Source organism: Chiloscyllium plagiosum, unplaced genomic scaffold (genome assembly GCF_037043375.1).
Source record: "Chiloscyllium plagiosum isolate Xiang-an unplaced genomic scaffold, Cpla_swu_hap1 HiC_scaffold_22, whole genome shotgun sequence".
Lineage (NCBI taxonomy): Eukaryota > Metazoa > Chordata > Chondrichthyes > Orectolobiformes > Hemiscylliidae > Chiloscyllium > Chiloscyllium plagiosum.
The window spans coordinates 21408188-21425446 of NW_028270160.1; the positions used below are offsets into that span (position 1 = coordinate 21408188).

Consider the following 17259-nt stretch of genomic DNA (forward strand, 5'->3'; position numbering starts at 1 on the left):
ATCACACCAGAGTTACAGTCACGGTGAACCATGTTGGAGTGGATGCAGGATATGGGATGCAGAGGTTGGACCACTTAGAAGGCCCATCTTGATTCTCCAACACAGTACACCAGTTCCCGTCAATTTTTAAAGGTCCACCAAACCTGACCTCTCACCTCTAACTTGTCCCTGCCAGCTTATATCACGTCTTTGCTACATATATACTCCATACCACTCACCCAGTTCGTACAATTTGAATTCGATACTTAGTGCAATATCAATGGAAATGATTTTACTTTTCTTAAAATTAACACCTCCCCATTGAATGAAAACTTCTGTTTTCAATACAAGGTAAAATGTGTTCTGCCGAGTGGTGAAAAAGCTTGTAATATCCACAATTATTAACTTGTGTAAGTGAACTAGAAACCACATCAAGGGGGAGGGGGGGGGGGGGGGGCAGGGGGGCAGATGTCTTTGTAACTTCTTGAAACCCATTCATTCTCACACAAATGGAACATAGCAAGGAACACTTGAAACTAAGCCAAGCATTCATAATGACCACAATTGTCCAAATAATAATGTACTGTCGGGAAAAGAGAGAATAGAAGACTGTCATTCCAATTTCCAGACTACCTATCAATCAATGTAATGGAGCAGGTGTAAGGTTTTCTTCAAGCTTGGTGTTATTTAAGTATCAAAATCATGGACTTTTGATAGTCAGCGCTAATTAAGTCACAGGAGAAAATATGATAATAACAAAGTGTTGGAGAAAATCAGCTGGTCGAGCAGCATCTGTGGAGAGAAAGCAGAGTTAAAGTTTCAGGCCCAGTTCTGAAGAAAAGTCACTGGGCCTGAAACATTAACTCCACTTTCTCTCCATAGATACTGCCACACCCATTGAGTTTCTTCAGCAATTTCTGTTCTTGTTTCAGATTTCCAGTATTTGCAGTTCTTAGTTTGTGTTTTAAAAAATGACCGTACAGGCTAAAAGTATTTTGTAACATTTTTAACTGCATCATAGTGCTTTTTCATGAACAAAAACACTGTAATAAGGCATTCACTTTCAACAACATAGTCTACAAACAAACCAACGGCACACCCATGGGATCTCCGCCATCAGGATTCATAGCAGAAGCGGTAATGCAAAGACTAGAACAAACAGCCCTACCAACCATCAGACCAAAAATCTGGGTCCGCTACGTAAATGACACCTTTGTCATCACAAAACGAAACAAGATAGAAGAGACATTTAATATCATCAACAACACCCTCACAGGCATAAAGTTCACCAAGGAGGAAGAAACCGACATCAAACTCGCATTCCTGGACGTCACAGTCAAAAGAAAGGACAACGGAGAACTACAAACCTGCGTATACAGAAAACCAACAAACACTGACCAAATACTTAACTACACCAGCAACCATCCCAACACACACAAACAAAGCTGTATCAGAACACTATTCCAACGAGCCACCACACACTGCAGCACAGACGAACTTCGGAAAACAGAGGAGAACCACCTATACAACGTATTCAAGAAGAACGGATGCTCAAAAAATACAGTTCGCAGATTCCTCAAGAACAAACCACGACAGGCAGACCAAACACAGCCAGAAACCCTAACCACCCCTTACCATACATCAAAGAAGTTTCAGAAATGACAGCCAGACTACTAAGAACCCTCAGAATCCTAGTAGCACACAAACCCACCAACACACTCAAACAAAAACTAACAAACTTAAAAGACCCAGTACAACCCATGGACAAAACCAACATCTACAAAATTCCATGCAAGGACTGCCATAAACACTACGTAGGACAAACAGGGAGAAAGTTAGCCACCAGGATACATGAACACCAGCTAGCCACAAAAACACACGACCCTCTCTCCCTCGTAGCCCAACACACGCATGAAAAAAACCACCATTTCGACTGGGACAACACATCTATCCTGGGATAGGCTAAGCAAAGACATGCCAGAGAATTCCTAGAGGCCTGGTACTCCAACCACAATGCCATAAACAAACACACAGATCTAGATGCCATCTATCAACCCCTTAGAAAATGAACAGGAAATGACATCACCACAAACCCCAGGAACCCCATCCAGGAGAAAGATATAAATAGAAAGCAGGAGACAACAGCTTCGCTTCACTTGGAGGTCACCACTGATGATATTACCTAGCCCGGTAATGAAATATCTGGATATCAAACTTTCAAGTCAGCGAGCAAACCTACACCCCAAAAAGACATGTAAATCGATATACAATTGGTCAGTTAAAACTTGCTTTTAAAAAGTGGGTCCCAATGATGAATAATTGCAATAAAAACACATGTATACTTTGCAATACAGCACCTAAATGTGGCATTTAAAGTTGTGAAACACTTCATACTTAACCTTTCAGGATGTTACATATGCCCCAGAAAGCTTCTATTTCCTTCACAAAAACTCATCCCTGACTGCTTTTTATGCGCTTCTGAAACGCCGTGCCACCAGACATAAATGGTGTGTAAGAGCAAATTTGATTTGAAGTGGTCAACCTACCATTGTGGTATGAAGGGAGGAAGTGGGCTTTGCATCCTGACTACTAAGTAAGATTAGAAAAAATGGAGTGGGGTTGGAATTGCTGAGAAAAATTTGATTTCCTCCAGAAACAAAAACATGTATTCACAGCAGGGTGAAAATTCAGTCCCTTCCATTTTAATGTAGTATTGTTTCACTGTTTTCAACATTCGTAGCTTTATATGTTAGTTATCCATACTCTTTAATTATTTCTTATCAAGTCCTCTTAGCCATGTCCACACTCCTGCCCACGTTCACCTTTTCTCCTCTCTGTTGACTGCATGCTAGTGTCTAGTTCGTTGAATATTTGCAGACCCTTGTACTTCGTTCAAATTTCCATTTCTCCAGTGAGAGAGAGTAAGCAGTTTTAGAAACAAGAACAAACTAGGTACATTGGTTTTTGTTTTCCTCCGACCAGTGCCAGCTACTCACTTTCATTATATGTCCTTCAATCACATGTCTCTGGCAATACATTCAAATATTGTGTAAATGTGTTTGTTCACTTCCTGGCAGTGGCCTTCAGTGTTTAATGCAAGCCCTTGTTATTTTGATGGAGTGCCTGATTCCCTTTCTTAGTTCTGACTTCCTAACTTTAACCTTATTATCCCTGATATTTTCAGCTCCTTGCTAGAGGTAATAATTCACCCAGATGACTTTGGAAAATTACATTTGTAACTTGAAACTTGAATTTAAAAAAAAAAATCTGTGAAGGCATTTAGATTTTGTCAAAGGGGGGAAAAAAAAGCCTGTGGCTATTAATATGAGGAAGGCCTTTAAGCCTAAAATGTTACAGGAACAATTTGAAGACCTCGATTTTTAAATCATACAAGGCTGGTATGTAGTAGCATGTGTATCATTATCTGAAGATAAGTTGCATTGATTATGATGAATAAATGTGGTCACAACTATTGCTCTGTTTGCTCATTGTAATATCAGATGAAGCAATCTAATGTTTGTCCCAAAACTCATCTCAGTTTACTTTTAGGAAGATTGATAAAATGTATGGAATGCATGATTATCTAGACCAGATCAAGCAGATGTTGTTATATGTGTATTGTGCCAGCGTATATGAGGCATTGCAAACAAATTCACAAAATGTGAAAGTTTCCGTCTACTTAGCAGAATGACTGACACTACTAAATATGGAAGTATGTCTGTGAGATTTGATTTTGACTCAATTAGTGTTATGTAGGATACACAGTGTACCCCAGTCAAATTGGAATTCTGTCCCACAGAAAATCGTGAATGTTCAGACTTTGGTGAGTATATTTCTGTTCAAACCTACACTGATATTGAGTTATATTGCTAGGGTAGAACAGACTGTGCTTTATATTGCAGTTTACATGATGCTGATACTGAGAGGCCAGAATGGAAAATAATTCCAAGTGCTTTTATCCATTATTGCAATGCGTGTAATAGTGAACACAAAAGTGTTTTAATCATTTAAGAACTGTGTAGTTTTATCATAGAAAATAGAATTATAATATTCAGAGAACAGTGGAGAAGAATTATTCTGATTGTTAGGTATAGTGACATAAAAATAACATGTACACAATACAATTCTTCCCAAAATAGGTATTGTTTTATAGCCATGCTTTTTCTACAGTTCCAGCTTAAAGCAAGCATCATTGTAAACATAGTCTGTTTTTGGCTTGGTTGTATGATTAAAAATAAGTGATTTAAATGTGGGATGCTAAGCTTGGATAATGCCAACTGTTGAGTAATATCAGACTGATGTGCAGAGGGATCCCTTACATTAGTTCAGGAAAGTATTTTGTATCTTCTTCTTAATTGCGTCACATCACCAGCAATCTCCAAAAGAATAGTGATATCTCAGAGCTAATTATACGTTTCGGTTTGACCATGGTTGATTTTAAATTCCCAGTATTCTAATCAGTTGAAGAAAATTATTGCTTATGTTGCCATGAGCTATCTTGGCGACTTGCCAGTAACATTTTCTTGACCTTTTGATTAGGTTGGGGAACAAATTGAAGTTTGGCAAATACAGAAAAAAAATGTATGTGTTGTAGCTCTGGTTATTTAGACATTTTTCAGTTATGGCTACTAAGGTTGCAAAATAGGTTTTCCGAACAAGGACTAGAAAATATTGTTTTTATGTAATATTGATACTGATATTTAAGTATCAGGCAACATTTATTTATTGAGTTCTGCAGTCATTGGGAAGGCCAACAATTACATAATGCAGCTCTTGATAAATTCTGTGATTCAAACGCTACAATTTTAAGAATTAAGTTGAGAATATTTTCCACTTTGGGTTTGCAATTCCTTACTATCTGTTGGCATACAGGACAACATACTTTGTTTCTCTGATTATTTCAAATAATAAAGAAGGCATTTGGTATGCTTTCCTTTATTGGTCAGAGCAAAGACTACAGGAGTTGGGAGGTCATGTTGTGGCTGTACATAGCATTGGTTGGGCCACTTTTGGAATATTGTGTGCAATTCCCTCCTATAGAAAGGATGTTGTGAAACTTGAAAGGGTTCAGAAAAGATTTGGAAGGACATCGTCAGGGCTAGAGTGTTGGTGAGGCTGAATAGGCTGGGGCTGTTTTCCCTGGAGCATCAGAGGCTGAGGGGGTGACCTTATAGAGGTTTATAGATTAAATGGGACAAGATTAATTTGGGATATGTGGTCAGCATGGACAATTTGGACCTAAGGGTCTGTTTCCGTGCTGTATATCTCTGAAAATAACTCAATAATTAGCTCTGTTTGAATGCATCCTGTTGACACCAGTCATGTAGGTTAGTATAATTGGCAAACCTTAAGACAGGAGTCGTAAGATGTTACTCTGAAATCACCTAATAGAGTCATAGAGGTGTACAGCACGGAAACAGATCCTTCGGTCCAACTTGTCCATACCAACCCGATAGCCCAACCTAATCTAGTCCCAAGTTAAAAATCTCACAACACCAGGTTATAGTCCAACAGGTTTAATTGGAAGCACACTAGCTTTTGGAGCGACGCTCCTTCATCAGGTGATTGTCATCAGCTAGTGTGCTTCCAATTAAACCTGTTGGACTATAACCTGGTGTTGTGATTTTTAACTTTGTACACCCCAGTCCAACACCGGCATCTCCAAATCATAATCTAGTCCCATTTGCCAGCACTTGGCCCATATCCCTCTAAACCCTTCCTATTCATATACCCATCCAGGTGCTTTTTAAATGTTGCAATTATACCATCCTCCACCACTTCCTCTGGCAGCTCATTCCATATACGTACCATCCTCTGCATGAAAAGGTTGCCCCTTAGGTCCCTTTTATATCTTTCTCCTCTCACCCTAAACCTATGCCCTCTAGTTCAGGACTCCCCACCCCAGGGAAAAGACTTTATCTAATTATCCTATCCATGCCCCTCATGATTTTATAAACGTCTATAAGGTCACCCCTCAGCCTTCGGCACTCCAGGGAAAACAGCCCCAGCCTATTCAGCCTCTCCCTATAGCTCAAATCCTCCAACTCTGGCTCATCTGTGTTGTAAAGAATGGCTAAAATTGTTGATAGCTAACTAACTAGCCCTTTTAAGGCCATTTCACAGCCAACCTTCAATAGCATGCATTGGTAACCTCGACTTTAAGCGAGGACATGTTTACAAAGTTGCAACTTCAAGTGAAAAGACTTCCATTGAAATTAATGTTAAAACTAGGGTCTTACACTTGAGAAACAGACACTTCAGTCCAACTCATCCCCACCAACCAGATATCCCATTCTAACCTAGTCCCATTTGCCAACATTTGGCCCATATATATGGTCATACACATTTAAAAATGACATTGGGCAAGGTGTGACTTTATGGGGCCTACTAGTTTGGGAGGGAATTAGATCATTTGGTATGCCTGAGATCAAAACAAAAGCAGGTTTAGGCATATATAGGTGAAACCATCTAGTGTGTATTGTTGTATCCCCTAACAGCTGCAGATTAATGCCACAATATAGTGCACAGAATGCTTTGTGAGTGTAAGTGAATTAATGAATGATGAAGATGTACAATTAATTCTGAGATTAAGGTTCAGTTGTCCTAACACCTTTGAGTAAAACATGAATGTGAAGCTTACACCCTATTCAGTTCACAAGAAAAATATTTGTAACAGGCATCGTTGTAACTAGAAAATCATGATATAGCTGATTTGTTTTGTTTGCCTTAATTCCTCCAAATTATGAAACATTACTTCAAAAGAGCTTAAAAAGGCTACTTTCGTTCTCAAATCAACTTCATCGTGAGATGGTCTCCTGTATTAATTATTGCATTGCTTGCAAGTTCTATTGAAAAAGCTGGTTATAATATTTTAATTATTATTATAATTAATTAATTTTGTTCTTTACATTAGGTTGAGCTAATTAAGGGAAATTCACAGAGTGTAGGACTGACTTTTCGCCAAATCCAAGGCAGTGATGGAGATGCAGTACATGTTAGTGTTGAAACTGTGACCCCTAACTCATCAGCTGCAGCTGCTGACCTCCAGAAGGGAGACCGTCTCATCGCAATTGGAGGTGAGAATATATTTGGATTATGCATTTACAGTGAAACCCAGTGATTAAATCCCCCTGTATTTGGGAGTTCTGTACAGGTGGTAAACCAAATCCAGACTCACATGAATCTGGATAGTACAATGGGCCTTGTATTTTATTCCTGCAATTTACCAAATATTGTGTTGCAATAAACTTCATATTTCACTTTATTAGTCTAGTATATTTAGATAATTTGGATTGATGTGGCCACAAAAGTAATACAATTAACATTCAACCGACTCACTCTGTCTTTCAGGACTAGATCTCGTACCTGTCTGGCTTTCACACAATTCTTCACTTGTACTCTATAAGCTGATGGTTAATGTCCTCTTAAGTGGTCTTGTAAATCAACCAGTTGCAAAATCAATCATCAAAACTATCCCAAGGATGGATATAAATGGGGCATTGTCAATGTTGCTCTCATTCCCAAAATGAATTCTTATACCTGATATGTCTTCTGCATTTCTATGCTGATGTTAATTTTGTCATGTATATTTCACACCGCATATTTATACATAAACTTTCTGTGATGTAGTTACAGTGGCAACTGTGCACTTTTAGTATGAGGCAGAGCTTCACCAACTCCAAAAGCTACAGATTTTATCCATTTATTTTATTGCTTCTCTGCAATGTGAATTTCCACGTGAAGCCTTGAGAGATCATCTACTTTTGTGTAACGTCTGAAGGATACTAACAGCTTAAGCTTAAAAATCTTGAGGGAACAAAGGCACAGCCAATACATGTTATATTGTGTTTTTTTTTAAAAGTGACATGGCTCTTTAAATTGGCAAGGTGGTCTGTGTTTTCTTAAGCAGAGAAAATGGTATTGACGTAGATGTCCCCAATCTTGCTCACCAATTAGAGATTGTGATGACTCATTTGGTCAAAAATAATATAGGATAGAAAGATAGAATTCTGCATTTTGCTCGTGTCCTTGTTTTTTCTATTTTAATCCTGTTACAGTGAACATACTCCAATTTGCACAAAATATTAACTATTCATCTCATTTTGATTTATTTATTGGGTCATGAAATCTACATTCTTTTATTTTTAAACTACTAATGGTTTGATTTGATTATCTTCCATTCTTGCCAGTGTTTTATGTCTTGTCTTGTCTGAAGAAACTGACATTTTCCCGTCAATTGGTTATCAGGCATCTTCCTGTACTTCAGTATTTATGTGAGAGTTTTTACAATGAAACTGTTCAGTGATTAAGGAGTGTTACAACCAGTCTCGACTATGTCCTTAAATGCTTTCAGCTAATTTGATTATGATAGGTGATCTGTCAAATATGTTCTGTCAAATTAATATTTTTATTCCTTCTGTTTGCAAGTTCATTTCTATAAATGCTTATGGAATATTAGTTGTTTTGCGCTGTTGATATAAACTCTACTTTTTTCATGTCAGAGTTAAATAATAACTCTTCCTTGAATTCTCAAACATTAAAAACAAGTTTACAATAAAATGTGTTGAAAGCTCTTTGTTTCAAATTTAGATTGTACATTATTCCAGTGGAAATGTTAGAGAGATTCAGATACCCAATCATTTATCACTCAAACTGGCTTTATAAATATTTGTCGAATAGAAAGTATGTTTCACCTGTCTTTGAACAGATAGGATGGGGAGGTGAAAGAAGCCTGCATTGTCGTTATTGCACTTGATAAAAGATAATATTTTATGTGGAAATCAATATACTTCAGTTGGATTGTATTTTAGCCATAATATTGAAGCAAGCCAGGTGTACAGCTATAAATATACACTTTTGAGACATTGCAGCTGTAAGTCAGTTGCCAAAAACTCTGAACTATACACCATCAAGGAGAAAGGCAGAGGGAGGACCTTGCAATCCACCTGACTTTAGTGTTGCTAACATTAATGCAACTGCTTTTAAAGGTTGATTTGCCCTCTGTTTATGTGGTTGTGCTCTGCTGCCAGTGGTTTTAAACAAAACTCTGGTTTGATGTAGAAAATTGTTCTTTTGTTTAAAAAAATAAATGTATGCAGCTCCATTCACCACATTCAATTCAAGTGAATTTCCATTACAATGGGTCTTGTCAGTTTATTGGCCAATATGGGAGTTATTGTGTAGCAGGTGCTACCATAAAAATAAGTGTTCATGAATTTCATTTGCAATTCTGCCTTATTTTCTTCATCTCAGCCTAAATTGAGAATTCACTCCTCTAAATGACCCTGATTCAGAATCCTGCCTTTCATGTTAAAAACAGAATGATCTTTACATTCATAACTAGAACATTTGTAAATTAGTAATACTTTATAACTTCAATGTCAGTGCACAAATGCAGCTGTAATTGTTTTCCTGTTTGCATGGTGCAACACAACAATGTCATCTATTGCAGCTATAGGTAGTTCTTCAATAACACGATGGTTTGCGTTCTTGTGCAACCCCATGCTATAGAAAAATCGCGCTTTAGAAACAGTGCTTAAAGTATTGGCAATGTAATCTCGATACAGCCAACCCCAGTTTTAAAAGTTGGCACTTTAGAAGCAGTGTCCCCAATTTGTTAATCACGTTACAGCAAATTCGTGGTAACGAAACGCACACGATAGCAGAACAACTTATATTGGAATAAATCTTGTTCAAATCAACTGTCCAATTTAAAAAAGAAACAAGTTCTTCCTTTGTATTTTCTGCACTGTTTCCCTATGAACCAAGTACTAGCTGATCTACATGAGCTCTTGGTCAAATAATGTCTTGATTTTAAAATTCTCATTCTATTTTCAAGTCTTTCTATGGCATTAATCTCTCCCTGTCATCTTCACAACAATCTGAGGCATGTGCCATCTTCTAATTCCAACCTTTTGTGCAACTCCCACATTTAATTTCTCCACTATGTGTGGCTATGTCTTCTCTTTTCCCTTGGTCCTAAGCTCTGGAATATTCTTCCTAAACCTCAATCACATGATCTTTCTTCGTTAAGACACATTTTAGGACTTGCTTCTTTGACTAAGCCTTTGGTCTACTGACTTAATATCTCACATTAGTGTTATTATTTGCTTTACATTGCTAATGAAGGGTGCCTTAGGAAGTTGTTTCATTGCCTTAAAGATGAACCCATCCATGCCGACCAGATATCCCAACCCAATCTAGTCCCACCTGCCAGCAAATGGCCCATATCCCTCCAAACCCTTCCTATTCATATACCCATCCGTATGCCTCTTAAATGTTGCAATTGTACCAGCCTCCACCATGTTCTCTGGCAGCACATTCCATACCCATACCACCCTCTGTGTGAAAAAGCTGCCTCTTAGGTCTCTTTTATATCTTTCCCCTCTCCCCCTAAACCTATGCCCTCTAGTTCTGGACTCCCTGACTCCAGGGAAAAGCCTTTGCCTATTTACCCTATCCATGCCCCTCATAATTTTGTAAACCTCTATAAGGTCACCCCTCAACCTCCGACGCTCCAGGGAAAACAGCCCCAGCCTGTTCAGCCTCTCCTTATAGCTCAAATCCTCCATCTCTGGCAACATCGTTGTAAATCTTTTCTGAACCCTTTCAAGTTTCACAACATCTTTCTGATAGGAAGGAGACCAGAATTGTCCGCAATATTCCAACAGTGGCCTAACCAATGTCCTGTACAGCCGCAACATGACCTCCCAACTCCTGTACTCAATACTCTGACCAATAAAGGAAAGCATACCAAACGCCGCCTTCACTATCCAATCTACCTGCGATTCTACTTTCAAGGAACTATGAACCTGCACTCCAAGGTCTCTTTCTTCAGCAACACTTCCTAGGACCTTACCATTAAGTGTATAAATCCTGCTAAGATTTGCTTTCCCAAAATGCAGCACCTTGCATTTATCTGAATTAAACTCCATCTGCCACTTCTCTTGTCGAACACCTTACTGAAGTCCATATAGATCACATCAACCGCTCTGCCCTCATAAATCCTCTTTGTTACTTCTTCAAAAAACTCAATCAATTGTCTGTTTCCATGCTGTACATCTCTATGACTCTATGTTTTATTAATTGCTATAGTTGAGTCCACTGTTTGTCATAGCGTTGTGAATATGAATGACCAATGGTCAACACAATCGGCTTCTATCCATCTACAGTGCGCTTTGCAGAAAGTGCTGTATGTTTGATGAGCAGGCATAGCAAAAGGCACAAAATAGGAACAATGGGATGTGAGCTAACAAAGTGCTGATCTCAGCTGCTTTACCATTGTGTGACAGGTCAGCCTTGATTGCATTCTGTATCAATTGTCCTACAAGAGCTGGTTATGTGGCAAGTAAAGGTTCAACATTAGCAGGATGTTCTTGTATGACTTCTGGTAGCATAGAATAATATCACTGAGAATTGAAGTCTGCTGCTCATTAATTTAGCCAAAATTAATAGGGAGTCGAGAAGAGTAACTAAATAGTTCAAAGTTTGTGAGAAAATTTGTAGCTTGGGTGTTCGTTGTTGTGGTTCTGTTCGCTGAGCTGGGAATTTGTGTTGTAGACATTTTGTCCCCTGTCTAGGTGACATCCTCAGTGGTTGGGAGCCTCCTGAGAAGCGCTTCTGCGATGCTTCCTCCGGCATTTATAGTGGCACTATAAATGCCGGAGGAAACATCGCAGAAGCGCTTCTCAGGAGGCTCCCAACCACTGAGGATGTCACCTAGACAGGGGACAAAATGTCTACAACACAAATTCCCAGCTCAGCGAACAGAACCACAACAGTAACTAAATAGTGGTTGAGCTTGCCCATTGGATAAATGTTGGTATGATATTAAACCATACAGATCACATCAGCTCCTGGTCTAGTTAACTGAAGCCAGGATTGTACATCGAACAGAAGACTTGGATTGCGCACAAGAGTGGGGAAATAAAATAAGCAACAGTTCCCTACTCCCAATATGTTGCATCCTGTTGGAAAGCGTACATGTGAAAAATTTAAGATCATGGTAAACTTTGATGCTAATAAAAATAAAGCACTGAAAACTCAAATCTGGTAACATCTGTGGAGAGAGAAACAGTTAATGTTGCAAGTGCAATATGACTCTTTGTTTGAAAAAGAGTCAAAAACTCAACTCTGTTTGTTTCACCACAGATGCCACAAAACTCAGTCATGCTGCATGGAAATAGACCCTTTGGTCGAATTAGTCTATGCCGACCATCATCCCAAACTGAACTAGTCCCACTTGCCTGCATTTGGATCATTTCCCTCCAAACTTTCCTTTTCGTATACTTATATAAATGTCTTTTAAATGTTACAATTGTATCTGCATTCACCACTTGCTCTGGCAGGTCATTCCACTCTGTGGTAAACTGCCTCTCGTGTCATTTTTAAAACTTTCTCTTGTCACCTTAAAAATATGCCCACTAGTTTTGAACTCCCCCACCATAGGGAATAAACCTTTGCTATCCACACCCCTAATAATTGTATAACATCAGTCCTCAACCTCACAGGCTCCAGTGAAACAAGTCCTAGCCTATCCTGCATATTTGTATAACTCAAGTCCTCCATTCTTGGCAACATCCTGGTAAATCTTTCCTGAACAGTCACCAGTTTAATAATATCCTTCCTGTGGTAGAGTGACCAGAACTGCACACTGTGCTTCAGAAGAGGCCTCACCAATGTCCGATACTAGCTCAGTATGACATCCCAACTCCTATACTCAAAAGGTCAGAGCACTTGAGGCAAGTGTGCTAAGTATCTTCTTAACCACCCTGTTTACTGTAATGCGTATTTCAAAGAGTTATGGACATGAACCGCTTGTTTGTTTTACCAAATTGCACTTATCCAAGTTAAACTCCATTTGCCACTCCTCAGCCAATTAATCAAGTTCCCTTTGTAACCTTAGATAACTTTCTTCACTGTCCACTATACCACCAATTTTGGTGTCGTTGCAAACTTACTAACCATGCTTCTTAATTCTCATCTAAATCGTTCATGCAAATGACAAAAGTGATCCTCGTACTGATCCCTGTGGAACACCACTGGTCACAGGCCTTCAATCTGAAAAGCAATTCTCCACCACCACCTTCTATCTCTTACCGTCAAGCCAAGCTCACCCATGCAGAACCTTGTCAAAGACTTTACTGAAATACATATAAATAACGTCTGCCGCTCTGCCCTCATCAGTCTTTTTGGTTACCTCCTCAAAAACATAATCAGGTTTGTGAGACAGGATTTCCCTCGCACAAAATCATGCTGACTATCCCTAATCAGTCCTTGCAACTCCAAATGCATGTAAATCCTATCTTTCAGAATCACCACCAACTATTAATCCACCACCGATATCAGGGTCACAGGTCTATAGTTCCCAAGCATCTCCTTATAACCTTTCTTAAATAAAGGCGCAACAATACTATCCTCCCATCCTCCTGCTGAATTTCTCCAGCATTTCATCTTTGCTTCAGAATTCTAGTATCCATGGCATTTTGCTTTATTTTGTAACAATGTGATACTTCCCAGTCCCTCTGAAAAAGTCAGATAGAATTATTGGCTAACACTTGCCTTCTCAGCTCATACAAAGGCATTAATAAGGCACTGCAAGTAGAATGTCACTGTCCACTTTGGCTTGGTTCCATCATGGCACAGGAACCAGAGTCTTAGCTGTTTGTTTCTTCAACCTTTCCCTAGTTCGAGGACAAAGAAAATTATTAATGTACACCAGCATTTAATTTGGGTGCTAACCGGGGTCAGAAACCAAAACCTTCTCGGTCATGATATCTGATATCACACCAAAAAATGCACTTGCACATGGATCATCATTATCACAATTTATTTCAGTAGTACACTGGAAATCAAGCCCCGTAACGACTGGAGTCATCACCAAAATTAAAGATTTTAAAGTTAAAGATAAATACACAAAATTTCCAAATTTACCTGATTTTCAGACCCAGGTTAACAGAAAGCATAGTCAAGGTTTCTGTACTTAACTGGAATTTTTATTTTAAATAAATAATTAGACTCTAACTACAGAATCAGTTATAAACCGTCAGTGTATAACACCACAAATTGAAACACTAATTCCCTTAAACTCATCCTTGGGCACAGACAGCCATAAATATCCAGACAGACAGAGAAAAAAATAGGTGATGGGCAAAGGAGGGCTGGAAGGCAGTTCAGTGGTTTCTTTTTATGGGTTGCTGAGATTATTCAAATGCTGATCGGAACAATGGTGAAGTGGAAAGCTTCTTTAGTTTGAATCTATGTTTTAATTCATTGTGTACTTCAGATTTTGCATTAATGTAGATTTAAATTAAAACATGATTCAAAGATTAAAAATAGTAAGCTTAGAACATTGGTTGAAATGTTCTCTGCTTTCATACTAATGCCTTAACTCAGTTACTTCTTAAGTAATTAGATCCATTGTAGTTATCACGGGAACTTTATCAAGTTAAAATCAATTAAACACCAAACATTTAAGCTTGAATAGGGCATCAAGTTGAGCAAAGAAGGTGAATTAACCTTTGTAGGCAAAATGATTAACCCAATGCACTTCAGCATTCTGAACAAGTAAATTGTATATTAATCCTGCTCCCTTAAAGCCTGTTTCCTTGATTTATCAATTATCAACAGGAACAAAAGATTGTTCTACTTTAATTCCTTTTCTTGTAATGGTTTAATTTTTGAAAAAAAAATGTAAGCCAGTTATTGGACTCAGCTTTCATCCACAATAAATAGAGACCAGCTTCTGTTAAAATTTGCAACAACTGACCAAAATGGCACCTCAGCTGTTTGAGAACTTGGCGCAAAGTAAATTTCTAAATTAGCAAAAAATCTAAATACTATTTAAATTTATAGTTATTTGAAGTACTACAGGTGTTCCAAATACAAGACTATCAAGCAAAGGAATGGTTTCAACTTGTGGCAAGTACTAAAAGCCTACAGATAAATGTTTCATATTGTAAATGGCTGAATCGCTAAAACAAAATGTTGTCCCAAGATTAGTTTCAATTGTTTGAAAGCATTGATGGTATGTAAGATGTGAACAAGATATGATTTCAGTAGCCAGCAATTCCCAAAAGTAAAAGGAGTTTGATTTCTTTTCTCCTTTTTTAACGAAGGAATATTCTAGGGATATTTAGTTAACTCAGTTGGCTGGACTGCTGGTTTGCAACGTGGAGTGATGTCAACAGTGCTTTCAATTCCTGTACTATCTAAAGTGAACATGAAGGTCCCTTTTTCTCAATGTCATCCCTTGCTTGAGGTGTGGTGACCCACTGGTTAAAGCCACCACCAGTCATTTTTCTCTGATGAGAGAGCAGCACTTTGATCCTCTGGGACTGTGGTGACTACCTTTTATTCATTATTATTTGTAGTCCTTCTATAGTTATTACTGTCATACTTTTTCATTAGTCCTCAGCAAAGGCCTTACCTTTATCCCCTCCATTCATGGATCAACAAATTCAACATGCATTTTGACGTCAAACACTTTCTCCACCAACACCACCTCTGAGCTTACTTTTTCAATCAAAACTCCCGTCCACTTTCTGAGGACCCCTTCGTCACACCCAGTTCCAACCTTCCAATTCAGCACCGTCCACTTGACCTGTCCCATTTATCCATCTTCCTTCCCACCTATCTGCACCACCCTCCCCTTTGACCTATCACCTTTACCCCCACTTCCATCCATGTATTGCACTCACAGCTACCTTTCCCCCAGCCCCACCCTCCTCTCATTTATCTCTCTACCCCCGAAGTTCCCAGCCTCATTCCTGATGAAGGACTTTTGCCCGAAACGTCAATGTTCCTGCTCCTCAGATGCTGCCTGACCTGCTGTGCTTTTCCAGCATCAGTCTTGACTCTGACCTTGTTGGATCATGTCCAGTCTTTCTAGTAAACTCCATTCATCCCCCTCTGTTTCATATTCCTTGAAGTCCTCCTCTGACAAAAATCTATTGATCTTGGTCTTAATAAGTTCAATTGATACAGCAACCATTGGCTTTTGGAAGAGAGACTTCCAGATGTCCACTTATTTATTTGAAAGAGTACTTCCTGATCTTGATGTTCCAGTTTTAGGATTATATCTCCTAATTCTGTATCCCTTAGCAAATCACTATATTAATAGTTTACTATCAACTTCATAGTACTTAAAATTACAAAATTAAAATTACAAGAGAGATTCTTTGATTAAATCATCCCAATGTTAATTCAGATACAAGCCAGTTGGTGAGGCAAACCAAGACATCTTTGTGGATAGAGTTTAGTAACTACTGAGCCTTTTTATATTTTTTAATCAACCTATTCAGAGATAATGTTACATACCTCTGGAGCATGTGGGACTTGAACCTAGGCCTCCTTGCTCACTACCACTGCACCATTAGAACCCTTTTCCCCAGCCTTTCCATTTTCTTTTCAATTTTTGTTTAAATTTAACCTGTTTTTCTAATCATTTTTGGAGATGCTATTACACACCTCTGGAGCAGGTGGGACTTGAACAAAGGCCTGCTGGCTCCAAGGTCGAGTCACTGTCACTGCACCATAAGCGCCCTTTTAGTCAGTCTTGCAGTTCCTTCCATCCATCAGTCCACCTATCTCTTTAATTTCTTTTTATATTCAGACGTGATCTTGCACACAATTGAACATTTTATCCCACATCATTAGCTGCAGCATGATGGCTCATTGGTTAGCACTGTGGCCTCACAGCACCACAGTTCTGGGTTCAATTCCACCCTCGGGCAACTGTTTGTGTGGATTTCCTCCAGGTGCTCCAGTTTCCTCCCACAATCAAACAATGTGTAGGTTAGGTGGACTGGCTGTACTAAATTGCCTATAGCATCCAGGAATGTGTAGGTTAGATGGATTAGCCATAGGAAAACAGGGATAGGGTAGAGGGTTTGGTCTGGGTGGATGCTCTTCGGAAGGTTAGTTGGACTTAATGAGCTGAACGGCTTGCTTCCACATCGTAGGGACTCCATGATCACCAAATCATCCATGGGTTTTTTTTTACACCCAAAAATCACCACCAGTAAATCCTGTCTGACCTTTTACGTCTACTCAGTTAATTAACACCAATTACTTGTTTAACTACTTGCTATAAGAATAGATTCCCTCTTCTTTAAATTGAAACATTTGAAATATACCACCAATCCTTGAATAAAACTAATATATCTTCTTCTGGCAGCTCATTCCACACAGGTACCACCCTCTGCGTGAAAAAGTTGGCCCTCAGGTCTCCTTTTTATCTTTCCCCTCTCAGCCTAAACCTATGCCTTCTAGTTCTGGATT

The 17259-nt window shown here is 38.8% G+C and overlaps 1 protein-coding gene across 1 annotated transcript in view; it reads left to right on the plus strand.

Moving 5' to 3' along the window:
* Positions 1-17259, plus strand: part of pdzd8 (PDZ domain containing 8) — a 208295-nt gene that overhangs the window by 179298 nt on the left and 11738 nt on the right. The window contains exon 4 of the mRNA XM_043712836.2: positions 6893-7055. Within this exon, the coding sequence (XP_043568771.2) occupies positions 6893-7055 (163 nt within the window). The remainder of the gene's footprint in view (positions 1-6892; positions 7056-17259) is intronic.